The sequence below is a fragment of the Pteronotus mesoamericanus genome, unplaced genomic scaffold (genome assembly GCF_021234165.1).
Source record: "Pteronotus mesoamericanus isolate MK-2021 breed Mesoamerican mustached bat unplaced genomic scaffold, CSHL_Meso_final contig_702, whole genome shotgun sequence".
In the NCBI taxonomy this organism is placed as follows: domain Eukaryota; kingdom Metazoa; phylum Chordata; class Mammalia; order Chiroptera; family Mormoopidae; genus Pteronotus; species Pteronotus mesoamericanus.
Genome location: NW_026555239.1, coordinates 4,439,811 through 4,465,811, shown reverse-complemented (window position 1 = coordinate 4,465,811; position 26,001 = coordinate 4,439,811). Strand labels below are relative to the sequence as shown.

General features: G+C 63.8%; 1 protein-coding gene across 1 annotated transcript in view; it reads left to right on the top strand.

The window, feature by feature from the left end:
• Positions 1 to 18,779: 18,779 nt before the first annotated feature.
• Positions 18,780 to 26,001, top strand: part of SHISAL1 (shisa like 1) — a 30,581-nt gene continuing 23,359 nt past the window's right edge. The window contains exons 1-2 of the mRNA XM_054582580.1: positions 18,780 to 18,843; positions 21,165 to 21,378. Coding sequence (XP_054438555.1) covers positions 18,780 to 18,843; positions 21,165 to 21,378 — 278 coding nt within the window. The remainder of the gene's footprint in view (positions 18,844 to 21,164; positions 21,379 to 26,001) is intronic.

Sequence of the window (26,001 nt, the reverse complement as noted above, 5' to 3'; positions counted from 1 at the left end):
GCATGTGCTCAGTAAATGACACTGTTGCAGTCAGCACCCCACCGCTCCATGGCGCACACGCACCCAGGCGACAGGGGCGCGGGGCTTCTCCCTGCCCTCGAAGGGTAGGGGCCGCCTCCTGCCTGACTTGGCTCTGCAGCCAGCACCTAGCCTGGGGGTCTTTGGGCATGTCTGTGTATAAAGAGACGCACAGGTGGATGGGTGGGTGGGTGGGTGATGGATGGATGGATGGGTCGGTGGGTGGATAGATGGTTTGATGCATGGGTGGGTGGGTGGATGATGGATGGATGCATGGATTGATGAGTGGATGATGGGTGGATGGATGGGTGGACGATGGATGGGTGGATGGGTGGGTAGGTGGATGGATGGGTGGATGGGTGGGTGATGGATGGATGGATGGGTCGGTGGGTGGATAGATGGTTTGATGCATGGGTGGGTGGGTGGATGATAGATGGATGCATGAATTGATGAGTGGATTATGGATGGATGGATGGATGGATGGGAGGGTGGGTGGGTGATCGATGGATGGATGGGTGGACGGTGGATGGGTGGATGGGTGGGTAGATAGGTGGGTGAGTGAATGAGTGATGGCTGTGAAGAGAATTGAATGTCTAAGACCAGAGCAGCACAGGAAGGGAATGAGGGGCCATGCCAGAGGATTCCCTTCAGGGGCCATGGGCAATGAGGTGGAATGAGTCTTGTAGCCAGACGTGATCTCTCTTCTCTGAAGGAAGGTTTGCGGTCCCCATTTAAGGGGACTGGAGATGGTGGCTCGAGTCTGGGGGCCCAGGCCACTTGGTGTCCTGGATCGTTCGGTTCTGGAGCTGGACAGAACTGTGGCTTCCTCTTCCGTGTGCCTCTGAACCATGGGTCCCTCCATAACGAGGGGACAATGCTACTTCCCTCGGGGGGCTGTCGTGATGTGCCAAGCAAGCACATTCGAGTGTCGTTTGTAACTTGTGAAGCTGCAGTGGACGCCCCTTCCCTGGATTTCACTTTCTGTGGTTTCTGTTCCCGCAGTCAACCACAGTCCGAAATAGTAAATGGAAAATTCCAGAAATAAACAATGTATGAGTTTCGAATTGTGCGCCTCCTAGAGCAGCACGATGAGATCACGGGCCGTCCCGTTCCACCCCCCCCCGGGCGGTGGTCGTCCCTCCGGCCGGCGCGTGCACGCTGTGGACGCTCCCTGCCAGGGTCTGCGGCCTCCTCCTCCGTTATCGGATGGACTGCAGGGGCATCGTCGTGCTTGTGTTCAAGGTGCCCTCGTTTTATTGTTTTAATTCTTCTATCTTGGTGGAGTCGGTGGTGTTACCTTACGGACCCTAATTACGTACAGGGCTCTGTACCATCTGCGGTCTCCGGCGTGCACGGGGGTCTTGGAATGTGTCCCCTGAGGATAAGGAGGTGCGGCTCTACTGTGACAGTCTGAGGAGGTGTTTGAGATCCATAGGGCGAGTGACAGGTGCACAGGTCTTTGGAGCAGGGGATGGCGTGGTGCAGGCCAGCCTGTGGACTGTCTCATTCTGGCCAGGGTTGGGGGGGGCCGAGGCGAGGGGTCGGGGAGGGTGGGAAGGCGGGACCACCCATCAGTGGGCGGGATCGGGCCTGCCGAGCGCCGCAGAGCAGCGCCGGGGATGGGAGCCATGCATCCAAGCTCCCAGGGGCCCTGGTCTATGGGGAAGACCCCCCGCCCCGTCCTCGCCGACGCCCTGTCCCGGGCGCCAGCGTGCGCACCTGCTCATCCGCGGGGCGCCCGTGAGCTGGGGCAGTTCCATTCCCTCTGAGGCTTGGACGGGGGACGTGATGTCCCCGTGGCACCCAGCTGCCAGACAGCAGAGTCAGGGCTCAGGTCTCCCTGTGGGGGGGGGCCCCCACCTGTGCCTGCCCCCCACTGCTGTGCAGCCTCACCCGGCACCCCCAGTCTCTGCCTGCGCTCTGTCATTTGTGAAACCAGGTCCGCAGCGCCTGGGCGAGGGCCCCTGAGGCGGGGTGTTCCAGGACGGAGCCCTCCACACGCTTCCCCTTGTTTGTCCTTGTCACTGTCACTCAAACTTCTCCTGGGGGGTAGCACACTCCTGGGAAAGGGGCGGGGCCAGGGGGCGCGGGTGACGGGCTGCCCTGGGTGACCCGAGAGTTGCCTGGGCCCAGAGGTCAAGGGCAGCAGGGTCTTGTGCATCCAAAGTCTGGGTTTGCTGCTGCTCCTCAGAAAGGACCAAGTGTCAGACAGCGGTGGGGAAGCCGTTTTGGGGACGCATGTCACATGATCACTCCCTCCCGAGCTGGCCCCCAAGGCCTGCGGAAAGGCTGGGCACAGCCGCCTTTGCCGCCCTAGCTGGGGGTCCTGGGGAGGGACCCTGCGAGGGCTGTTGTAAGTGAGGAGGGGGCGGGGGCGTTCTGCCCGGGGCGAAGGTGGAGGCTGAGCTGACCGGGTCCAGGCGCCGGGGATGGGGGCGCTGAGGCAGAGGGAACAGCACACAGGGGCCGGAGGAAGGAGCACGGGCAGCCCCAGCCCTTCCGCGCGGCTGTCCTGTGGCTTTTGTGGAAGCCGAGCAGGCGGGGCCGTGGGGGTCGGCGTGGGACTGCCCCTGAGGACTCGGGGAAGTGAAGGAGATTGCGCTTTACTCTGTAGGCCGAGGACAGCAGGTGCGTGGGTCTGGGGCGGCCATCACCCACCAACCCATCGCAGCACAGGCGGCACGGCCACCCCGGCCCCGCCGCCCCGGCAGCCCCAGCGGTCGGCCCTGCAGGTGCCTGCGATGGCACCTGTTGGCCCACTGCTGTGGTCTGCAGGGACGGCGACAGTCCTTCGCGGCCGCCGAGGGTGCGTGGTTCAGCCCAGCAAGCAAAGCGCTTCCCTGATGCTTTCCTTGTCTAATTCCACTCAGGCTGCGGGTTCCCGGGTGGCCCGCCACCCACACTGCCCGCAGTGCCCCGCCAGTTCAGCCCCTCAAGGGACAGAGAGCAAAGCCCTCTCTTCTGGAGAAGTCCCAGTGGGTTTTGGGCGTGCGCGCTGCCTGGGGATGCAGACCCGACCCCAACCCCCCTCCCCGAGGAGCCCCTGTCTGTCTCTGGCAAGTCCCTGGGGCAGCCCAGGTGCCAGCTGGGTCCTGGCCAAAGAGCCGGGTCACCGGGGAAGGGCCAGGGCCTGGCCGAGTTCTGGGAAGGACTGGGGAAAGATGAGGAGACTTTTCTCCTGAAATTCAAACAATTGGACAATCTGTTCTGGATCGATTTAGAAGCACTGAAGTGAAAGAAGAAGAAGAAAAAAACCCCAGAAAATACAGTGTGAAAGCTATTTTCTCTCCCTCGCAGCTGGGAAGAGGGATGAGCTGGCATTTATTTTCGGACCGTCCAAGGCCATGGCCGAGGCCTCTCACCTTCCCGCTGCCCCCTCCACTGCCGCCCTAGTGCACCCAGCCCCCGCCCCGCCCGCTCCTCCTCCACGCCCAGCGTGGGGCCGGCAGCCTGCGCCTCCGGGGGCCATCAGCCGGGGTTGGGCCGGGGAGGGCCACCCGCCCGCAGGGGCCACGGCCGTGGACGTGGCCGAGGTAGCCACCCTGAAGGGGGTCTCTCCTGGCAGACGGGGAGTGGGAGGCCTGGTGGACCGTCCCTCCCTGCAGACCAGGGCACCTCCGTGCCAAGGACGCGTGTGCTCGTCCAGGGCAGCCCTGCGCCCTCGGGCTCTGGAGCTGGGGCTGGCGTGGATTGGGTCGGCCAAAAACTCCGTTACAGTTTTTCCATCGACGGCTCTAGCAGTGCTTAGTTGAGTTTAACTTCATTTGAAACAATTTTGTTAGACTGCACTGTGACAGCTGTCATATCAGCGTGTGTCTAATACCGTTTATCAAAATTGGTGCATTTTTGTACAGCCATTTTAATATTGAAGATGGGAGAAAATATGCAACATTTTCGGCGTATTCTTTATTATTTCAAGAAAGGGAAAGTGCAACTGAATCACAAAAATAAAGATTTGTGCAGTGTGTGGAGAAGGCGCTGTGACTGATCGAACGTGTCAAAAGTGGTTTGTGAAGTTTCCTGGTACCGCTAGCATTTTGGCCCAATGATTCTCTGCTGTGGAGCTGCCTTATACATTGAAGATGTTTAGCAGCAGCCCGGCCTCTACCCCTGGAAGCCAATAGTGGGAGACAGCCGGCACGCTCAAAATAGCCAAATCAATAAAGCTATTGGTGAACATGAAAAATGAGTCTTTCAGTTTACGGAAAAAAACTAAATGGACTTTTTGGCCAGCCCAATAGTAGGTGCTCAGTAAAAGCTTCCTATCTGAATGGCAAATGGAAGGCAGACAGGCCGGGAGGCCGGGGCAGGAAGGACACTGAGGCTTTGAATGAAGCAGCTGTTCACGGTCGCACGTCCCTTAGTGGCGGAGGTGGGATTGGGCCCAGATCTGCCACCCCTGGGCGGGAGGTCCCCCGCCGCACCTGTCCTGGGGCCGGAGCACGCCTGAGGCACTTAGGGGCCTCCCGCACCAGCCACCCCTCTCTTCCGCGGCGCAGCCCAGCCCACTCCTCCTGCCATGACTCCCGCGTTTGGTCTTTCAAGACTTGAGCCAAATGCTGACTGTTTTAAAATATGCATGTTCGGTGTGAGGCCAAACCAGGACCGGGGGAGGGGCGGGGGTGCAGACCACCCACCCCAGCTTTCCACCGGCTGACCTGTCCCCGGAGGAAAGGGGCCCCCAGGGAGGCGGGGGCTGTTTTGCGTTCCTATGGCCGGAGGGGTTCAGCTGGAGGCTCATCCGCCAGCCCCCGTGTGCGGGGGAGAGGGGAGAAAGGGGGCCAGCCGATTGCAAAGAGACCAAGGAAGCGGCTCCCCTTTCTCCCTGGGCACTGGGAGGGGGGAGCGTCCCACGGGTTGGTTTTGGGGAGCAGCAGCGCCCTCCCCACCACCACGTCCTCCCCTAAGGCCCAAGGCCAAGAGCCCGAGGCCTAGAAAGAACCTGGACTTGGAACGCAGGCCAGCATGGGCCACGGTCACAGGAGCTCAGCAGCCACGTGACCTTGGGCAGGTGGCCCACCTGTCTGAGTTCCGGTTTCCTCACCCTGCAAAGCAGGAGCGGTGGCCCGTCGTCTTTGAAGAATGAGAGGTAGGGTACTGGTCAGACACCCCACTCGGGGCAGACACACGGGCGGCCTCAGGGCGGTGGAAGGCCTGTCACCACGGATGGCTTGGGTCCTGCCTCCACGGGCTGGAGCCGGGGGCTCCGGTCGCGGGCAGGCCCCCCCGTAGCTGACAGCCCCGCAGCCCACACGCCCCGGGTCCACCGTCAGCCGCGCTGCAGGGGTGGAGTATGCCGGGCGTGGCGGGCGTGGCACTGCGGAGGGGGCTCTGCCGCAAGGGTCGGGAGACCGGGTGCCAGTGTGTGAGCCGCAGAGCCCGACGTGACGGGCTCTCTGAGCCTGCGTCCTGCTCTGACGGCCACTTCTCGGGTCACTGCGGCTCACCTAAGGAAACACTGCGGAGCTCTGAGCAAACTCCGAGCTGCCACGGAGGACACGGAGAGGGAAGCCCCGTGGGCCGGCCGCCTACCGACCACCCGCGCGGCCCTGGGCTTCGCACAGCTCCTCTCGTTTAACCCCCATGGCACCCATGTGGGGCTGGGTCAGCCCCCCACGTTATAGCGAGAGGCTCAGAGAGGCGATGCCACATGGCCAGGGTCCCAGGGCCACCGTGCCCCCCGCCCCCAGTCCCGCCTGCGCTCTCGGCCTTCTGTCCAGCCCTGGCCGTGGCCCCGGGCCAGGCGTGGGCCTGGCCCCGCCTCCTCGCAGAGCCCAGCTCTGCTGGGCGTCCCTCACGGCAGGGCTCTTCGTAAACGCTCTTCCCTGTCGCCTCCACTCCCAGAAAACATTGGGCCGACGTCCCCGAAAGCGGCACACTAGCTGGACCTCCGTAATCCTGTCCACCTCGGTGGGAGCCTGTGCCGTGCCGTCTAGCCGTCTCTCCTGCCGTAAGCGAGATACACTTTCAAAGGGCAGGAAGCCTGATGCAGTGGGCTGGGGAGTCCGGCTCAGCGCCCCCAGCGCCAGGCTCCCCCCGGGGGACAGGGTGGCGGCGGTGGGGGAGGGGCCCTCCCGGGCTGGGCGGTGGCCGGTGTTCTGCCCCTGGCTCACGGCCCCCTCGAGGTCTCCTGGGGGGCGGGCAAGGGCCCCGGCCGCTCAGTGAACCCTGTCAGACACCTCTGCGAGCGCATCTTTTCTTTCCAGGGCTCAGACTCGGAATCAGAACGGGTCCCCACTGTGGGGAGACCGCAGAAGTGGGGTGAGGCAGAGGGGGTGCTGGCTGGGGCTGGCTGCGCTGGGGAGGAGCCCCCAGGCTGGGACGGGGAGCAGAGAGGAAGAGAAGGGCACTGGCGACGTGGCCCAATGCCAGAGCCCAGGTCCCAGCGCAGCCTCGGGCCTCGGGCTGGGCCTCCCTCGGATCTCCTGGACCGGAAGGCCGACTCAGAGAGTGTTTCTGCGGGGGCGTACGTGACGGGGGTCTCCCTCTCTCCTGGCCTCGCCCTTCACCTCACTTGTGGGCAGGGCCCGTGGGGGAGGCAGCAAAGCCAAAGCGGGGTGGGGAGCTCTGAGATGTTCAGTTTGGGGTGCAGCACGTGTCGGGTGCTAGAGGGTCTCAGAAGTGGAGATGAGCAGGAGGAAGCCGTTGTTTGTTCGGGCCTGGGCCCTGCGCGCTGGTGGGGTGAGCAAGGGTTTGCGGAGCCCGGGGGATGACCTGCCACCTTTGGAAGTGTCCCCCTTCCCTTGCCGTCCGGCTGTTGCCACCAGGCTGCCCTCTCGGGGGTGGAGCGCCTGGCGCACGGCGGGTCCCGGTGGCTACCGGGGGAGGGGGGCCGACACATTTGAGACGTTGGTCCTGGCCTGGCTCTGGGCAGTCGCTGGCCCCCACCCCACTCAGCAGCTTTGGTGACAATTACAGAGAGTGCGGGGGGAGGCTCCTGGGCCCTCGGAAGTGGAGCTGGGTCCCCGGGTGACGCGGGGACGTGGGCCCTCCGGGCCCGCCGTGGGGGGTTAGACGTGCCAGGCTGGGGTGGGGGGCCACCTCTGTGGTCCCCGCTGCAGCCGTTTGTGTAAGCTCGAAGTTGATTGGCCTAAAGGCGGCTTCCGCTTAATCACAGCTGACGAGTGTCTCTAGCCGCTGCGGCAGCTGCGGGGTGGCTTCTGGGAGCCACGATTTGTCATGAGTCTTGTTCTAACGCGCTGGGCTGCCCCTCCCCCAGCCCCTGCACTGCCAGCCCCCCTTACCAGACCAGGAGGAATGGCCGGGCCTGTTAGCTGCCCGGGGACCCTGCTGCCTGCCTCCTGTGCAGGCCTAGCCCAGGGCTCCTCAAACCTGCAGGTGCCCGGGACACCCTGGCTCCGGGCCTCCGATTCTGCAGGTGGTGACCCAGGAGCCTGCATTTCCAGCCGGACCCCGCAAGGGGCCTGGGAGGCTCACCTGCGGGCTACACCTGCAGAGTCAGGGCTCCAACACTGGGGTCTGGGGACTGGGGCCGCCTGGTTGTGTTAATAAAGTTTTATTGGGACACAGCCTCAGCCGTGGCTCCGTGTTGTCTCCGCGGCTCTCCCCCGTAACTGCAGAGGTGAGTCACCACACAGGGCCTGGCGGCCGGCCAGCCCGATGGTGTGCACTGCCCTCCCCAGGGAGCCTCCTGACCTCTGCTCAAGCGCAGTGGCTCTCGAATTGAGCGCGGCTCAGAACCCTCCAGAAAGCCAGTAAAGGCGCCAATCTCTTGCTGCTCCCCCCGCCCGCCCCTCCGCCTGCCCCCCGCCTGGTTCTAATCCAACAGGTGCGAGGGGCCCGAGACCCTGCGTTCCCAACCAGCTCCCGGGGGGCGCGGGGCTGCTCTCCGGGCAGCCGTCCCGCGCCTCCCACGACCGTCACGACCGTCTCCTTTTCCCCGTCCTGCCCTGCGCACCGTCCATGTTAGACAGAAGAGGGAGCCGGGGCTCTGAGAGGCGCCTTCGCGTCCTGAGGCCCTGAGCCGATGAGCTGAGTCTCCCCACCACAGCGGTGCCCTGGCCCAGGCCCCGCACCACCTCAGGGTGCCATGCATTCTGGATACGCCACGCTTTGGGTGGGACGCCTTGGGGGCAGCCCACCCCAGCTGGGCTACCTGGCTGGGTCTTTTCCAGGTCGGGGCTTCATCCCGGGTCCTGCTGTTAGAAGTTGCGAGAGCTCAGCAAGGAGCAGCGCGCATGTCCCCGTACAGGTTGGGGAGGCCCGGGTGTCTAGGGCCCAGCAGGGCTTGCGCTCTCCGCTCCCCGAGGCCTGCAGAGCAGCTGGCGGTTGTGGTGCGTTGTGTTAGCAACCCCTGTTGGGTGTCATCTGCCCCCCCGGGGCGGAGACCTGTCCTGTCACTCCCGAATCACTTGACACCTCTGTGAACAGTCTAAGGCAGCTGGGCCTGGCACGCTCGTCCTCTCTCTCACCTTCCCGTGACCTGGGCAGAGCAGGGAGGGGCCGGGCACCCTCTCACTGTGGCCGGGTTGCCTGCCGGGCAGGTGAGCGGCGGCCGTGGGGCTCTGCACCTGGATGACACCGGCTCCACCTGCTCAAGTCAAATCGCTGCTCTAGGAGGACATTTCAGGACCAGACATCCCTGGTTAACAGATGAGGAAACTGAGGCGCAGGGCAAAGGGACAGGCTGTCCCGGAATCTCCAGGCGGAGGCCAGGAGTCCACGTGGAGGAGCCGGGTCCTTGCTGGAATTGGACCATCCCAGCACCAGGGATGAGTCTCCTTGAGCCCAGCACCCAGCATGGGGGCCGGAACGTAGGCCCGTGGGCCCTCCCGCCCCACCCCTGTCGGACCCCACCCCGTGCCCTGTCTCAGTGGCGTGCATGCTTCAGAAGTCCAAGTTCCTCCAGCTCTTTCCGGCCTTGTCGAGTGCGTCAGAACAAGTGTAATGGGGGACTTAGACTCCTCCTCCCACCCCCTGTGTTGTCGCGGCAGCGCCCTGTGACGCTCCATGTGGCTGTGGGTCATTCCGGCGGCTGTAGCGTTCCCCATGTGTTTTCCCATCTATCCGTTTGGGTTGTCTCCAGGGCTTTTCCTCTCATAAACAGTGCATCTGAGAACATTCTCGCACCCGGTGCCGACGGGCCGGCCGGGCCGCTCCGAGCCCAGGCGGGGGCTGGTGCCGGTGCCATGTGGTCACTGAGCGCCCGCCGCGTGCACGGGGCCGCTGTGAGGCGACTCCCCCGGCCTCTGTGAGCTCGCTGTGGGGCTGACCGAGTGAAACGCAGCTGCTCTGCGACCTGTCCTGGGTGCGCGGGGCGTGGCCCGCAAAGGCTGCTTTTGAGCAGGGAGCAGCGTAAGCACAGGGAGGGGCCACGGCCCCAGGCGGAGGCACTTGCCCAGGGCCACACAGCCAAGAAGGGCTCGCTCGGAGCCCTTGCTTCAGGGTCCGTGCCGGCCACGGGCAGGAGGGGACGCCCCCGCGCTGCACGACACGCCGTCCCATGTCGACGGCCCTGAATGCACCCTCCCCTTACTTTGTGTCCCTCGGTCCCTCTGCCGGGAGCGCTCCCCCTTTCCCTGGGAGTCCACGGCCAGACCCCTGGTGTGGGCCCAGTCCTAGTCCCACCACAGCCTGGCTGGGTGACCGGGGACAAGTCGCCTACACTCCCGGTGCCTCAGGTTCCTCATCGGCCTAGGTAAGGGGCACCTAGCTGGCACCTAAGGGCTCTACATGCTGTAAGCAGAGCCCGCGCATCTTCAAGGGACAAGGAAGGAGGCCTGTCTGTCTCTGGCCAAGCTCGGGACGGGCAGGTTCTCCGCGACGGGAAGGAGGGCGCGGGAGCTGGCCTCCTTTGCAGCCTGGCTTTGAATGCCACCCGTAGCGCCGGCCACGACGGAAATGCTCCTATGGTCTCTTTCAGCTCTTGCCCCGCTCAGCCACCCTGCCCGGTGACCGCTGCCTTGGACGCCACGCACTTTCCCGCTTCCCCGCTCTGCCAGCTTCCGGGAAGGCTGTCTCATCCCGTGGGCACACCTGGCTGGCCGGGCAGAGGGCAGGGCGGACGGCTCCCAGGGCCACCTTGGGGTCACACCCGGCTGCCGTGGGAGCGGGCCCAGCGCTGACCCCTCCCCTCCCCCACCACAAGCACGGGGCCCAAGAATGCACAGGGATGCCTGACGCATTGTAGGTGCCGCAAGGGCTCATCCCTCCCACGTCACGCTTGTCACTGTCCCTCTCCTTTGCTCTGCTTCCCGCCCCGTTCTCACTGAGAGGGCCAGCCCCTGAGCTCAGGAATCGCGGGGTGGCCCGGGGCCAGGAGTGCCCCACCGCGCCCTGCCTGCCGCTGTGGCCTCACTTCCTGGGGCGCTGGCCCTTCCCCAGCTCTGCCTCCCGACAGCCTGTGCACGCGCTGGGCGCAGGGCGGGCGCGCCTTCCCTCCAGGCCCACGCACGCCTGGCTGGGGTAAGGCCTGCGCACCCGTCAGCTCCCAGCTTCCTCTGGGGCCCCGCCCGCGCCCCCCCAGGCCAGGATGCCTGAGTCTCGGCATGTGGGTATCTGGTTGGCTTCAGGAGGGCTGGATGGACTCTTCAGCCACGCAGAGTGTGAGGCCCTCGGCCCACCGTCAGCGCAGAATGGAACAGCCCATGAAGGAGTGGATGCCTCCCCCACCTCCTCGGCCCCTTTCAGCACCCCTGCAAAGTGGGTGTTATCCCTGTGCGCGGGCAGGAAGCCGAGGCTCGGTGCTCTCCCCTGTGCAGGCGGGTCCCGGGCCCGGACCCCTCGCATGGAAGGGCTGGAATAGAGGCCGGGGAGCCGGAAGGAGTGGGGCGCCCTCCGCGGGCCTGCCTTCTGCGCGCCTGTCTCCCCTCATTCCGGGAACGCTTTAATTGATTCATTCTTCATGGGACGGTGTTGGGTTTCTCCAGTGGGAAGAAGTGCCAGTGGGATTTCCAGGGCAGTTTCCACTCCGCGCTGCAGCCCCGTAACTGGGGAGGGGCGAGCAGAGCGAGGCAGAGCCGGCTAAGCGCCGAGGAGGAGGCCGGCAGGCGTGGGAGCCGGCCCCGGGCCTGGGGCGGGGAAACGGGGCTTCCGTCCGTCTGCCCGGGGCCTCAGCGGGACCTCCCGCTCAGCCTCTTCAGCGGTGCCCTCGGGGGGACCGCTCCCCTCCCTGGGCCTCAGCTTCTCCTCCCAGTCGTGACACGCCCGTCGCTGCCGTCTGCGGAGCTTGCATCTCCCTCCTGCCCTGACCCTGCGGTGGCTCCTAGAGCAAGGGTCGCCACGCCCGCCTGGCAGGGGGCACGGGGAGGCTGGGTGCAGATCCAGGACTCCGAGCCCTCCCACTGGAGCCCTGGAGGTGGCGTTTCTTGGCTAAAACGAGGGCTCCCGCCACGGCGCCCGTGCCCAAGGCCCCTCCTGGCAGTGGCGGTAAAATTTGGGAGTTTTGCCAAGACCTCTGCCTGGGTCTGAACATTTGCTCTTTCCAACACTGAACCTGGCACGCTGGCTGGTGAGGGTGGGTGGAGTTCCCACTTTCTGGGCAGCAAACGTGTCTTCAGCACCTGCCGCGAGCCAAGCGTGGCGGTGGGACACAGAGGCTCAGTCATCCCCTTGAGGAGCTGGTTCCAGGCAGGGAGGCAGCGAGCCGCAGGTGGGGCCGGAGGCCCAAGCACAGCATGAAAGGAACGCCCACACAGGCAGGCGCGGTGTTCAAACACACTGTCACTTGCTACGGGGCACAGGGGGACCTTGCAAGTCCCTAAGTCGTCGGCAGCGGGCGGCTCCAGAGAAGAGTCGTTTGCAGCGCACTGGCTCGATGCGCCGGGCACCCCACCAGCACTTCTGGTCCTCCTTACCCTCCTTCTGTTCCCCCGGAAGCTGGGGGCCTGGTTCCCATTTTACAGGTGGGGAAACTGAGGCCACGGCAGGGGGATATGTGCCCAGGTCGCCCAGCTAGAAAAGGACAGAGCTTGGGCGCCAGGCCGGGCCCCGGCTTGGCTTGATGTCCTGCTGTCGCTGTTCAGAAACACATTGTCATTTTTGAATGAAGGGCTCTGTGTTTTCACTCACATTGGACACTGCAAATCATGTCGCCAGCCCTCAGTCCCAGCCCTCGTCCAGTGGACAGCCTAGTGGAGGGACAGACGCTGCCCAGACAGCCCCTGTGCCGGGGTCAGGGGAGGCCTCCTGGAGGACACAGGCTCTGGAGACGTGTCTGAACCTGCCAGGCCAAGGGAAGGCACAGCCAGGGGTGGGGGACAGGGGACGGGGCTGGCGGGTGGCCGGGGTGGCCAGAGGGGCCAGGGCCTTGGCGGGAGTCTGGCGTGCACCCTGATGCCCCATGGGATGCCCTCGGAGGGTTTTAACCAGGGGCTGATGGGAAGAGATTTGCCTTCTGAAATCCTCTGCTTTGGGTGGGTCGCAGCGGGTGGGGCAGTTCAGGGAGACCCTGCGGAGCTGGATGATTCGGGGAGGAGGACACAGAGGAGTCGGGAGCAGCAGGCCCTGGAGGTGGGGACAGCAGGGACCTCAGGCCCGCGAGGTTCAGTGGGAGGGCGCAGGGAAGGGGCTCGCGCGGGGCCGGGCGGCCGGGGCGGGGTTCACGGTGGCCGTCACTGCTGGGCAGGCAGCTGGAGCCCTGGCCGCCCCCAGTGAACGTGTCGCTGTCCGGTCTGTGTCTGTCCTCTGTGCGTGTGCCCAGGCACCTCGGGGCACAGTGACAACGCATCCCACCGTTCGGCCACCGCCGCTTCCTCCTGCGGGCACGTGGGCGCAGGGTCGCGCTCTGGTCTTGCTTCATGCAGGTGTTGTGCCTGCCAAGTGGTTATTCCTGGACTTCAGGTTTCAAAGGTGATTTTATAAACACGAAATGGATGCTGTCCTGGAAACAGACGGGCACGGACGCAGGTGAGGCCTGCACCACCAGGGAGGGCCCTGGGGACTGGGGGGCTCGCTGGCGGTGACACCTCGCCCGATACGGTGTGTGCGCACACGCATGTGCACTTGTGTATGCTCACCCGTCAGCGTAGACCAGGCACGGCGCGGGGCATGGGGCTTGAACCCTGGCCCTGCCCCTTACCCCCTGGGGAGGTGATAGTGCAGCCTGAGGTGTCGCAAGAGGTGAGGGGGGGTCTGTCAGGGGTGGGCGCCCCACGACCGTCAGCGGCCGTCTCCCCGCTGGTAGTTCCACACCCGTCTGTTGGGCAGCCGCGGTCCGCGGGCCCGTTTGTGAGGCCGCGGAGGGCCCTGCTCTCGCTCAGTGACGAGTTCATTGCGCTCGTACTCCTGGGGATAAGCAGAGGGAGAAGAATGCGCAAGCAGGAGAGGGAGGAGAAGGCGTCCGGAGCATGGGGTCCACACAGCAGACCCGGGGGGCCGAGCCGGAGGGGCAGGGAGAGCGAGCGCCGGCCACGGGGGGCGCTCAGGAGTGAACGTGGACTTGAACTCAAGCCCACTGGACCCCTAGAGGCAGGAGGGTGGTCAGAGAGGCGGCCCTGAGGGTCGCCGAGGACCCGGCCTGGTGGGCAAGGTGTGGGCAGAGGCAGGCAGCTTGCGCCGCGGGCCCTTCTGCGGCACCCCGGGTGCCCGCCTGTCCCGAGCGCTTCCAGCCATCCCTGCATTCCATCGTCACGGTGATTTAGGTACTATTTTTGTCCCCATTTTAGCCAAGAACACGGAGACTTGTCCCAGGTCACATGGGGTATGGTTACAGAGGGTGGAGCCGGGACTTGGGCCTAGGAGCCAGTGACGTGGTCCAGGCCAGAGGTGAAGCGTTGGGCCGCGCCCGGCGGAGGGCGTGGCGGGCGGGAAGGGGTGGGCCGGCACCGAGAATCCCCAGGCGTTGGGCCAGGGGCCAGAGGTCAAGACTGGGGTGCCCGTGGCCGCCCCCACCCGCACAGCCCCCAGGCCCTGCCCCCACTGCCGCCCCGCCCCCTCGCCCCCTGCCCCAGCCCGCCTGACCAAAACAGATCAGCTGTTCCCTTTGGGTTTCAGTTCATCTTCCCCAGTTCTGTTTCTCTTCATGTGCCCTCCTTCCTCTCCTCTCTGGCCTCGCCAAATCCAGTGTTTAAAAATAACCCTCAAATCTGGGAACAGCAGTCCCCGGCTGACCCCGGGGGCAGACCACAGACATGCGTGCCTGACTCGTGATTGTGGATCAGTTGGCGTCCCCCTCATCCAGAAGGTTCTTACAGCTACTCGAGTTTATTGTTGGCCGCGAGCGGCCATCCTGGGCAGTTTACCAATTTTCAAAGAAATGGGACCTGGATGGTAAATCGAATCTGTGTGTGGTGCACGTGTGCTCTGGTGGGCCTCGGGGGGCCGGCGGACTCTTCCGGGGCTGGGCCAGGAGGCTGGGTTGGCCCCCGTCTGAGCCGCTGAGTGGCTGAGTGGCCTTGGGCAAGTGACTTCACCGCTCTGGGCCTCAGTTTCCCTCCTCATGAGCTGGAGGCTTGAGGACCCACCTCGCCGGCTGATGCGGATTATCTGAGGTCATCCCGGGGTCCAGCATGCGTGAAGAGCTCAGCTGGCGAATGCCACACCCCGGGCAGGAGCCCCGGAGGCCGCCCCCACCCGGAAGCAGGGCCGGGCGGGGCGGGGGCGGGGTGGGCTGCGCAGCCTTCCCGCCCGCACACCTGCTGCTCCGGGAGCAGCTTCCTGCAGGCGTCCCAGGTGCGGGTACCTGACAATGTGTCGTGCCCGCCTCACTCAAGCTCAAAGCCCTGGAGCCCGGGTGCCCCTCGGCCGACCCCAGGAGGGGCGAGGTGATGGCTTCAGCCTCACAAATGTCAGCACGATGGATCACATGACCGCGGAGGCCAGCCCTCTCGTGGGAACCGACCGGGGTCCAGCCACCAGCACCTGAGCCACGGAGTTTCTGACCAGGCAGGGAAGGGGCGCCGGCTTCCCGGCTTTGCTGCCACGGATGCTAGAAAGGGAATTTTATGTAACTTCCCAGGGAGTAGATTTTTCTTCCCCTCCAGATCCAGCCTTCGGCTCTGGCCCTGGAGCTGCCCCGGGGGCCGGGGCAGGTAGGACAGGACCCCCCCCGCACCTCACCCAGCGACCCCCACCCTGACCTTGGTCAAGCAGCCTTAGGAGTGGCCAAGGGGGCCGAGCCGACCACAAGGAGGGTGCCGCTGGACGGGAACAGACGCAGCCGCCGTGCATCACGGGGGGCATGCCTGCCGTGTGCAGGCCCCAGGCACCCACAAACCAGGGCAACCCTCCCGGCAGCCCCCAGGCCCCTGTCCGGTTCCCCCAGCCAGTCCCGGGGGCCCGGGGCTGGTGCCCCTGGCTGGGATTCTCACCCTGTCAGCCTGCGGGTCTTCGGAGCCCGAGCTCTGGCTCCAAGCCCCAACCGGCCAGGCCCTGGCCTGGGACCCCCCTTGGCTGACGGCATAGGGCATGGGGCCAATCACTCAACGTATGACTGCTGGGCCTCCTCGCCCAGTGCCCGCTTCCTCCCAGCCCCCAGAACGCCGCTCAGATCCCTTTCAACAGTCCGCGGTCGGTGCGTAGCCGTTGAGAGAGTCCATGAATGAATACATGAATTAATACGTTAATGTGAGAGACGGAATGTGATAGTTCTCAGCAGAGAGACAAACTTCTTCCAGCTGATGGAATCAAGGCAGGCTTCCTGGAGGAGGTGGCGTAGGAGCAGCTTCTAAGGTGGTGCAGGATACAGACTCCTAGGAACGAGGGGAGGACACCCTAGTGTGAGTGACGTCCTCCTCCCCCATATATGCAGGGCTTTGTAGGGAGTGGGAGCAGCAGGAGAGAGCACTGGGCATGCGGTAGGGGTGGGTCCCCCCTTCCCCCGGGATTCAGGGACCAACCCACCATGACCGGAGCCTCAGCTCCAAAAGTGGGGCAGCGCCCCCGCAGGGGCCAGAAGGGCCGGGGGGCCTGGGCACTCGCCTCTGCCGGTCAGCGGGCCTCGGCTCCCTGTCTGTGGCACGGGCCGCGTGGTGGGGCGCCCCCTCAGAGGGCCTGCTGACTCTCCGCCCCCCACGGCCCGGTTTCCAGGCCTGATCCCTCGGCTCCCCCGCAGAAATCCTCTCCTAAGCACTTTGAAATGCTTTAATCTCCTTCACTCTCTCTGGAGGGCCCTGAGGGAGGCCAGGAGGACACCCAGGCTCAGAGCAATTAAGCAGCTTACGGCGGGTGGGGCAGAGCAGGCTCCGGGTGGGAGCGGGGAGACCTGCGGCCAGGTGGGAGGGCCCTTCCGCAGCGGGGCGCAGGGGCTCCAGGAGCGAGCAGCTTTGCGGTACGGCACTTCGGCTTTATCCTTGGGTCTTGCCACCTGTTTTCAAAACTCTGGCTCAAACCTCAGAGGAAGGGCCCTGGCTGCCCTCGCGCCCCCACACTGCCTGGGCTGCCAGTGGGGAGACTGAGGACCCGAGAGCGGGGCAGGGCCGGGGCCAGACCCTGACCTCCCCGTGAGTGGCCCTGCTTCCTCGCGGCGAAGCCTCCAGCGCCGAGGTTGCCCAGCGGACTCCACTTGCCAGACGCTCGGGCCTGGCTGGCGTCCCTGCGTTCTACGCCGACCGGGCTGCCAGCTTTGGGAGTCCGACAGGCCAGCTTATTGGAGGCCTCTGGAACCCAGCCCTGGGCCGGGCCGGCCCTGGCCCCCCAGGTCTGGGCGGTCAGGGAGGCCACTCCCGTGGGCTGCGTGTGGCCTTGCCGCATCTCCTCTTCCAGATCCGTGTTCTCTGGCAGCAAATTCCACTGTGTGTGCACATGTCTGGGACCATGCCCTCTCAGGGGGCCGCGGGCGTCACCAAGCGGGGCACAGGGAGCCCCTGGCAGCCTGCTGTGCCCCTGGGGACAGCCTGGCCAGGAGGGCCCACACGGTCTCCCCCGAGGTGGGTGCCGCTCTCCGGGTGTCCACCACCTCCGTCCCCTCCTGCTCCCACGGAAGTGGGTGGGAACGCTCCGCCCTTCCCGGGGCTGCGGGAACAGAGTGCCCCAGGCTAGGGGCTCGGAGGACAGAAACGTGCTTGTAGCCAGGAGGCCAGAATCCCAGACCAAGGTGTCCGCAGGGCGGCCTCCTCGTGGGGGCTCTAGGGGAGGCTGTCTAGGCCCCTCCCCTAGTTTATGGGGGTTTGCTGGCGATCCTTGGGGTTCACTGGCTTGCAGGCTCCTCACCCCGTCTCTGCCTCCTGCTTCGCGTGGCTTCTCCCTATGTGCACGTCCGTGTCCGTATTTCCTCTTTGTAAAGACACTGGTCACTGGGTCAGCACCCACCCTTCTCCAGTGCGACCTCGTCTCAGCTAATTCCACCTTCAACAGCCCTCAGTGCCAGGAAAAGCCTGTTCTGAGTTGCTGGGGTCACGACTGCAACATGAATTTTTGTTCCCCCCAAATTCTTACACTGTAACGGGGTGCCATTAGGGCCTCGTTTGACCTGGAGCCTGGCACATAGTAGGCGCTCAGCAAATTCATCCCATCCTGCCTCTCTGCCTCCCCCGACACTGGCTTCCCGGTGCTCCCTCCTCAGGCCTTTGCTCCGCCTGCACCCTGGGGACCGGCTTCCTGCCGAGGAGCCGCGCCGCTGCTCGGGCCGCGCTCAAGCCTGCTCGGCAGCCACCTCCACGGGGAGGCCGCCCCAGCGGCCCACGTCAGCACTCCGGACCCCCCCCCCCCCCACCGCCACGCACACGCCTTGCTTTATTTCCCTCCCAGCTTTTTCTATTGTGGTAAAATGCACATAGCCTACGATTTACCATTTTAGCCCCCATCAAGTGTGCAGTTCAGTGGCACGAAATCCGTTCGCACTGTGGGGCACCCACTCCTACCGTCACCTCCAGAACTTTCTGTCTTCCCAAGTGGAAACTGTTCCCATGACACACGATCTCCCATTAGTCCCCCCTCCCCCAAGCCCTGGCAGCCGCGGTCCTACTGTCTGTCTCCATGAACTTGAGCCCACCGGGGACCTCACGTGAGGGGGATCGCACAACCCCTGTCCTTTTGTGACCGGCTTCTTTCACGCGACAGAATGTCTTCAAGGTTCCCCACGCTGTTCGTAGCGGATGCCAGGCTTCCTTCCTTTTTAAGGCCGAATAACGTTCCCTTGTATGGACGGACCGTACTTTGATTTCTCCGTTTAAATGTCTGCAAACGCCGGGTGGTTCCCACCTGTCGGCGCTGTGAGCTGTGCTGCTGTGGACGCAGGTGGACAAGCGTCCAACCAAGTCCCTGCTTACTGTTGCCTGTCCAGGCTGTGTCCCCAGGGGCCTCGGCGTGTGTTAAACAGTCTTCCGTGTGTGGGCTGTCCCTAGTGTGCCCGCCGGGGCAGGGGCAGTTTCTATCTAGTTCTACTTGTGTCTGTTTAGTTCGCTGCTGGGGGCCCAGGGTCGCGGAGGGGCTCCTGGAAGCCACGGGTTGGACGCAGCAGGGAGACCCGGGCCCGCGAGCCCCAGGGCGCAGGAGCCCCTCCGCGGGGTCTCATCCCCGTGCGTGCGCCCTGCCCACCAGCCTCGGCTGCCCCGCGGTTATTTCCGCCACCTGCGCCACGCGTCCTCTGATTAAGTCTCATTTTGCCTTGAAAAGAAAAGGAGGTGACAGTTGACTAGTGGGGGAAGGTCATTCGTTCCAGAAAGGAAATTGGATGGCGTGTTTCCATTCTCCACGGCCCAGTCCCTGCTTCTGGCAAACTCGCTTCCCTGTCTGCGCCGCGTCCCCCACTGTGGGCGGCGCGGCCTGGGGTCTGTCCGCGCCACCGCCGACCGGCAGCCCACGCCGGCCTCCCCGGGTCTCGTTACACAGGCGACGCTGGACGGACCGATGCAAGCCGAACGATGACCAGTTGTGGCCAGCAGTCCCTGAACGTGCTCACTGTCCTCTCGCTGCTGATCTCCGCAGGTAGGGCCTCCGTGGGTGCTCCGCGGGAGGGGCGGCGCGGGGGGCAAGGCGTCCCCTCCCGGGCCCGCACCAGCCCAGCTGGGGCCCTGGGCGCTGACCGGGGTGGCTCCCAGTCCCCTGCCTGCCACCCCCCACCCCCCGGCATGGCCCACGTGAGCAGCCGGTGTTCGGTGCTACGCAAGACAACCTACTGTGTGCTGCACCCCAGGCGCCTGCCCGGGGGTGCAGCTGAGACATTTCCTCAGATATGGGGGCTTAACGGTGGCTGCCAGCCGGGCTGGGAGAGGGCCTTGCACGAATCCTCCCCCCTGTTCCTGTGAGTCAAAGGCAGGTGATGGCGCAGGCACGCCACGGTGCGGAGGAGGACCCTGAGGCTTGGGGAGGGGGCTGGCTGGCTGGGTGGCGGCAGCATAGCTGGTGAGGGGCCGGGATTCGAACCCCCGAGGTGCGACGCTGGGGCCCCACCTCGCGACTCCAGCCTCCTAGGCCAGCCCGTGACCCCAGCTGGGGCTGCAGGTCGGGTCTCACTCGCCTGTTTATGAAGATGGCAGAAACCATGTCCCTCGGCTTCTCCAGGGTGGGGCTGGCTGACGGGGGTCCGCTCCCATCCTGGCAGCAAGGGCGGCCCGCGCCCGCCAGGCCCTGCTGGGCTCAGCTCTGGCTGCCGCCCCGTCTCTGTTTCTCTCCCCCTCTGTCTCCTCACCTCTGCCTCTTTCTGTCCCTCTGTCCCGCGTCCCCTCTCTGTTTCTCTCCTTCCTCTGTCTCTCCATCTCTGTCTCTCTCCCTCCCTCTCGGCCCCCCCAGGGCCTCGTGCTCATCCCTCAGCACGTCATTCCCCCAGGCGGCACCCCAAACCCCAGCCCATCAGCAGGGCCTGCCGCACCCCGCCCCCGCCCAGCGCACCTCAGTCAGAGCCCACTGGGGGCCTGAGCGCCTGCGTTTCTGACCGCCAGCCCTCAGAGCGCGCAGAGGCGGCAGCGCACACGTGGAAACTGCAGCTCTGGGCCTCAGTCTCCTCCCCTGTACAATGGGAGCACACGAGACTCCACGGAAAGGTGCGTCCTCCGGGGGCTCCTCAGCAACCTCTGCGTCCCCCGAGAGGCCCTCTGCTCCCCAAGGCAGAGGCTGAGCCGGGGGCCTGGAGCTCCCCCGACTCCTGAGACGCTGGGACCCTGTTCCTGCAGTGGCCACACTCATCTCCTCAAAAGAGGGCGCCAGGCTTGGGACAGGGCCCAGGGGTTCCCCAGACACCCGCCGGCCAGCGTGGCCCCTCTGGGACACCCCTGGGCAGCCCAGGCACCCACAGGGAGCTGGGTGGGCTACGTTCTGACCACCCCTCATAGAGACAGAGCTTCCAACCAGCCGGAGGAGCTTGTGCCAAAGCGACGCCTTTGTGGCTGGAGAAATGTATTCAGTCAGCGAGGGCCGTTTTCAACGATACAAATTAGATACAGTGATCCCTTTTATGAAGATACTAATTAAGCCTGAGACAGCGGCTCCAGGATTTTTCTGTTGTTCTATTTATTCAAATTTCTCTCCTGTTTATCACCATTGGCACGACTGGCAAACGCCGTCCTGGGCTGGCAGCAGCCCCGGTCGCCTCTCTCCAAGGCCAGGGCAGTGTCACTGGGCAGTGAGGCCCCTGGGACAGGCTCCCGGGGACCTGCGGGTCCAGGGTGCTGGGGGTGCTCTTTCTCCCCACCTCCCCGGTCTTTTTGTTTTTTATTAAAGTTTTTATTTAGCAGCTTGTATGAGGACTGGCTCTTGCACCCATGCCACTTGCCCCGGGGGCCAGCCTGGGCTTGTCGGCAGGTCCCCCAGGCCACACGGCAGCAGAGAAGGGTGGAGCCACGATGGTGGCGAGCAGAGGGCGCCCGCACCCGGGTAGGCCTGAGTGGCTTCCCGCGCCGCTGCCGCCCGCCGCCCGCCGGCCCAGGCAGGCCGCCCCAGGCCTGTTGAGCCTCCGTTTCTGCATCTGAAAAGTGGGGTCTCAGGCCTGCCTGCTGCGGTAGCCAGGTGGCTTGAATGAGAGAGAGCGAGCGAGGCCCTAGTTAATGTTTCCTGGGTGAGCACCTGCTGTGTGCAGAGCGGCGGGAGAGAGTCTGCGGGAGGGGCCCCCGGGCGCTGTGAGTCCCCACCGTGTGAGCCGGGCTGACGCCGGAGGGAGGGGCCGCGAGCCCAGAGGGGCCTCCCTGACCGGCGTGGGGCTTGCACGGGGGAGATGGGACCAGTGGGGGACCCTGGGACAGACCCACCACACCAGGCCCCCTGCCGGTTCTCCGACGAGGGACCCCCGCCAAGCCCGCGACTCTGTTTTCCAGTCTTGTCTGCACATTTCCGGGTCTGCGAGCCGTACACGGACCACAAAGGCCACTACCACTTCGGCTTCCACTGTCCCCGGCTCTCGGACAACAAGACCTTCGTCCTCTGCTGTCACCATAACAACACGGTCTTCAAGTACTGCTGCAACGAGACTGAGTTCCAGGCGGTGATGCAGGCGAACCTCACGGCCAGCTCCGAGGGCTACATGCACAAGTAAGTGCCGCGCCGCGGCCATGCCGCCGTCACGGCCACAGCAGGGGCCGGCTGCACACCCCGTCCCCGGGACAGGTGCTGGAAACCACGGCCAGGAGTGGGGGCCTGGAAAGAACCTGGAGGAGCTCAGGAGGCCCGGTGTGTTGGCCGGTTCTCCCCTCTGAGCTCCCGCCTTTCTGCCTGAGAAATGGGCGCATAACCCGTTTCAGGGCTGCTGCAAAATGAAATGAGGTCAAGTTTGCGGAAGGCTTTCAGGCAACAAGTGCTTGGGCCTGGAATCCACGGGGAGCCGAGTTCCTCCACGTGTTCATTGTTTGTTCAACAGATACTGGCTGACACCCTTGACGCAGAGATTAATCCTACGCAGCCCCTTCCTTAAGGCGATTAGAGCACAGGAGCCAGGGCCTGAGGGAGGGACCCTGATGGGCGATAAAGACAGCGGAGGGGCTTCCCAGCAGAGAAACAGCGGGCAGGGCTCAGCTGGACCCGCACGCCTTTCTCTCATTTTGAGTGACGCCGAGCGTCTGGCCACGTGTCTGAGAGCTATTTGGGCTTCTTTTACTGTGAGCTGGCTCTGTGTGTCCTTTGTCGTTTTCCTGTTGAATTGTTGCCCGTTTTCTTATTTATTTACAGGAATTTTTAATATATGAAGGAAATATGCGTTACAAAGGTTTTCTCAACGTGTCTTGGAATTTGTGATGCTTTTTTCTCATGCTTCGCTTTTAATTGTGACAGAGTCAGTGGTGTCTAATTTTGTCTTTTTTAAAAAATATCTTCTGGGTTTTGCAGCATCCGAGGAAAGGCTTTCTCTACTCTGAGGTCTTTAAAAAGTCCACCTCCCCCCTTTAGTTTTCACTTCTTTTATATGCTAATTTTTTGCCTTCAAATCTTTGTCAGAAATTTATTTTAATATAAGCTTTGAGGTAGGAATCAAATTTTATTTTTTTGCAAATGGATAGGATGCCGTCCAGCACCATCCACTGAATTGTCTGTCTTTTTCCCACTGGTGAGAAATGCAAACTTATCATATCCTACAATATACTAAATTTGAGTATTAACGTATTAAGTGTGAAATGGATTCATTGGTCTTTCTATCCATATGCTAGCACCACACTATATTCAATACCACGGCCGTGCCTTTAATGTGTTTTAAAGTCTTTTTGGTCTCTTTCTCATGGCTCTTTTGTTATAGGAACTCTAGAATTAGCTTGTGTAGTACCCCTGCCTACCCTCCCCCCCAAAAAAAATCCAGTTAGTATTTTTTACTGAGATTGTGTTGAACTCATAGATTAATTCAAGGAGAATTGACTTTTCATGATGCTGAATATAAGAACATGGTCTATCTTCCCATTTGTTCAAATTTTCTTTCATAGTAATTTGGAGTTTCTTCATATAGATATTATACATAATACATTTATTTCTATGTATTTCTTTTTATGCTACTATAAATAGTGCCTTTTCTTCCACTAGATCTTCTAAGCAACTGTTGTTTCATGATTAGACCCAACGATTTCTATACATGAATTTTATACTCAGCCACCTTACTAAAATTTCTCGTCTTTGTAATACTTTTTCAGTCACTTCTCTTAGGTTTAATTTGCCATTTGCGAACCGCGCTATGTCCTGCTTTCCGAGTTCGTGTGGGACAGGAGGGGGCGGGGGGTCTCGTTTGAGAATGGGAAGGAGGCATCCCTCGGAGAGGCGGCTCTCACCCCACGGGTGATCCCGCACCCATGCTTCCTCATCGGAGACACGGTTGCTGGTCACAGTCAGGGTGCTGGGTGGGGTCAGGGGTGCACAGGTGCCCCCCAGGGAGGGGGGGGTCCCAGGTGCCAGCGCAGCTGTAGTGGGCCCCCCGCCCCGGGCCTCTCCTGCTCCGACCTGCCTCCTGTAGACCTGGGCTGGCTCTGGGCTCTGCCACTGGCCGGCGGCCCCGACCAGGCAAGTTTCCGGCCTCGCCCACCTCCTCCTCCTCTGTGTCCAGTGGGTGGAGTGCGGGTGACCTCGGAGGAGAGAGTTGAGCTCAGAGCCCGGCCCGTGCCGCACGTCCGTAATGCCGTCTGGCCTCGAAGAGTAGGAACGGAGCTAAACTTCTGATATTCAGTGTTTCCGGTCCCCCCGAGGGGAGGCCTCTCTTTTGGGACCCAGCTCTTCGCCAGCGCGGCCAGGTCCACTGTGTGAGATGGCGACGTACTCCATTAAGATCCTGTGTGAGTGCGTGAATTATAGAAATCTGCGGGCTTCCCAGCGAGGGTCCCAGACGCCAGTTGCCGGAGCCCTGCAGAAGTCGGGCTGGCTGAGCGCCTGTCTTCTGTCTGGCATTTGGCCGGCACCTAAATACACCACTTCGGGGTCCTCACCTCAGTCCTGGCACCGTCCTCTGCCCTCCGCCCTCAGGGAATTGGTCGTTGGCCTTATGAAAGGCTCGGGTCAGATTCGGGGCCTGAGCCCGGCCCTTGTCGCGGACGGGCCTTGCAGACGGACTTCACGTACAGAATTCTTCGAGGGCCTGAGCAGATGGGAAGATACTCACCCCTGCATTTGAGGGAGGAAGGCTGGGGAGCTGGCCGTGGGGGGAAGAGTGGGGACTGGATGAGAGTCAAATCTCCCGCCTGACCAAAGGGAAGAGGCGGCTTCCCGAGTGAGCGCGGCGCAGCGGCAGAGCGCGCAGGCCCCAGCACCAGACAGAGAGCCTGGGACTCAGACCTGCGCCCCGCCGCCGCCCCGTGGTGCTGCTAACCCCGTCGACAGTCACTCAACAAACGCCCCTTCCGAGTGGCCTTTTCTTCACCGTGAAAAAGATATGTTCCCCCCAAGAATCAGCCTCAGAGCTATTAGGGAAATATCTGAAACATCCCCATTAAAGTGAGGAAGACGATAAGAGTGCCCAGAGATTTTAAAGACTGTTTTAGAGGTACTCGCCAACGTGACTGGACAAGAAAAACAAGAGGAGGCCCCGGGGGGCCCGGCAGCTGCCCAGTCATGCGGTGAACCCCACTCCTCACCCCGCTTGCCTTGTCACAGAGCAACTTGTGCCCCAGGAGGGAGGCGTGTGCTTGGTTCTGCGCATCCGAAAGTGTTTAAGAAGGTGGGAGCCACATGGCCCAGAGGGATGAGCACTTGCAGGCTGTTTCTGCTGCCGGAGTGTCCGGTGTGAGGAGGACTGTGGGGCAGGAGGGGCAACGGCGTCCGGGAGGGAGCCAGGGAGCCGGGGTGGGCACTTGAACTTTCTCCTGAGGGTGATGAGGGGCCCTGAAGGCTTTAGGCCGGGCTTGTGCTCCTGACCAGTGCACAGGACAAAGACCTAGACACCCCGGAGGTCATCATGGTGACTTGGGCAAAACTGGGGCCCTGCTGAGCGGCGGGGGGCAGAGGGGACACCCAGGGGATGACCAATCCAGAGTTCAGAGTTCAGATCAGGCCGGAAAGCCCCCGCCCTGCTGCGTGTTCTCAGGGGCCCGGGGAGGGGGCCTGAGCCCGGAGCGGGGCCGGGGCCTCGCGTCCGGGGCCGCGGTGGCGGAGGGGCCACAGGAGCTGCGCGGGGGGAGGGGAGGCAGAGCGGCGCCCCGGAGCGCGGTCCAGGACGGGTCCGTGGGCGGGGCGGGGCGGGGTCTGCGAGGTCGGGGGGCCCGGGCGGCCCTGGGGTGCGAGGGGAGCTGGGCGGAGTCCGCCTCCGGGACTGTCCGCCCTTTGGGACACGGGGTCAGTCATCCCCTGGGTGGGTCGTTGAGCCTCACAGCTGCTCCGAGAGGGAGAAGGAAGGGCCGGGCTCAGGCTGGTGTGCCCACCAGGTCTCCCCCGAGTCGCATGACCCGAGGGCCCCCGCCTCGTGCCGGCCCCTGGCTCTGCCACCGCCAGCGCACCTCGAAAGCCAGGATCTGTCCGATGCGCCAGGCCTCAGCCAAGGGGCCAGATGGCCCAACATCCCAGACAGCGTGGCGCCCGCCGGCCACTGGTCTGGGTGGGGCCAGGGCAGCCGTGCCCCCGGTCGGGGCTTTATGAAGACGCATGGGGTCCACTGATGGCAAGGACTGCCTGGCGCCCGCCCGCCCTGCCCGCCCCGCCCGCCCCGCCGGAGAATCAGCCAGGAGGCGCGACCGGTGGCAGGACAGGAGAGCACTGCTGCTGATGACTTACTTACTTGTGTTTTTCTGGAGGAAAAGGACGGTTTGTTGTGGCTCCGGATGCCCGACACAAGAGCAGGCCGAGCGAGGGACGCAGCCCCACGCAGCCCACTGCCAGGCCAGGCACCCCTGGGGTTCAGGACTGGGGTGCCGCATGCCTTCCTGTGCAGGCGTCAGGCGGGAGGCGGAGGCGGCCGGCGCATCCGTCCCGGGGACGGGGACTGCCTCGCTGGCACGGGTGGCTTGGCGTGGAGTCTTGTGCGACACGTGGGTGTTGCTCCCCGGGGCAGACGGTCTTCGGGAGCGGGCACGTGGGTGAGGGCTGGCGGGGCTGCAGAGAGCGCTCTGGGCCCAGGGAGGAGGGGTGGACGGGGGCCTCACTCTGCCCCTCTATGCGTGAAACCTCTTCCCTTGAAGCTGCCCTTTCCCAGTGCCCAGAAGCACGCCAGCCACACTGAGGGCCAGGCGGCGGAGACCCGGGTGCCCTGGGCGGGTCCTG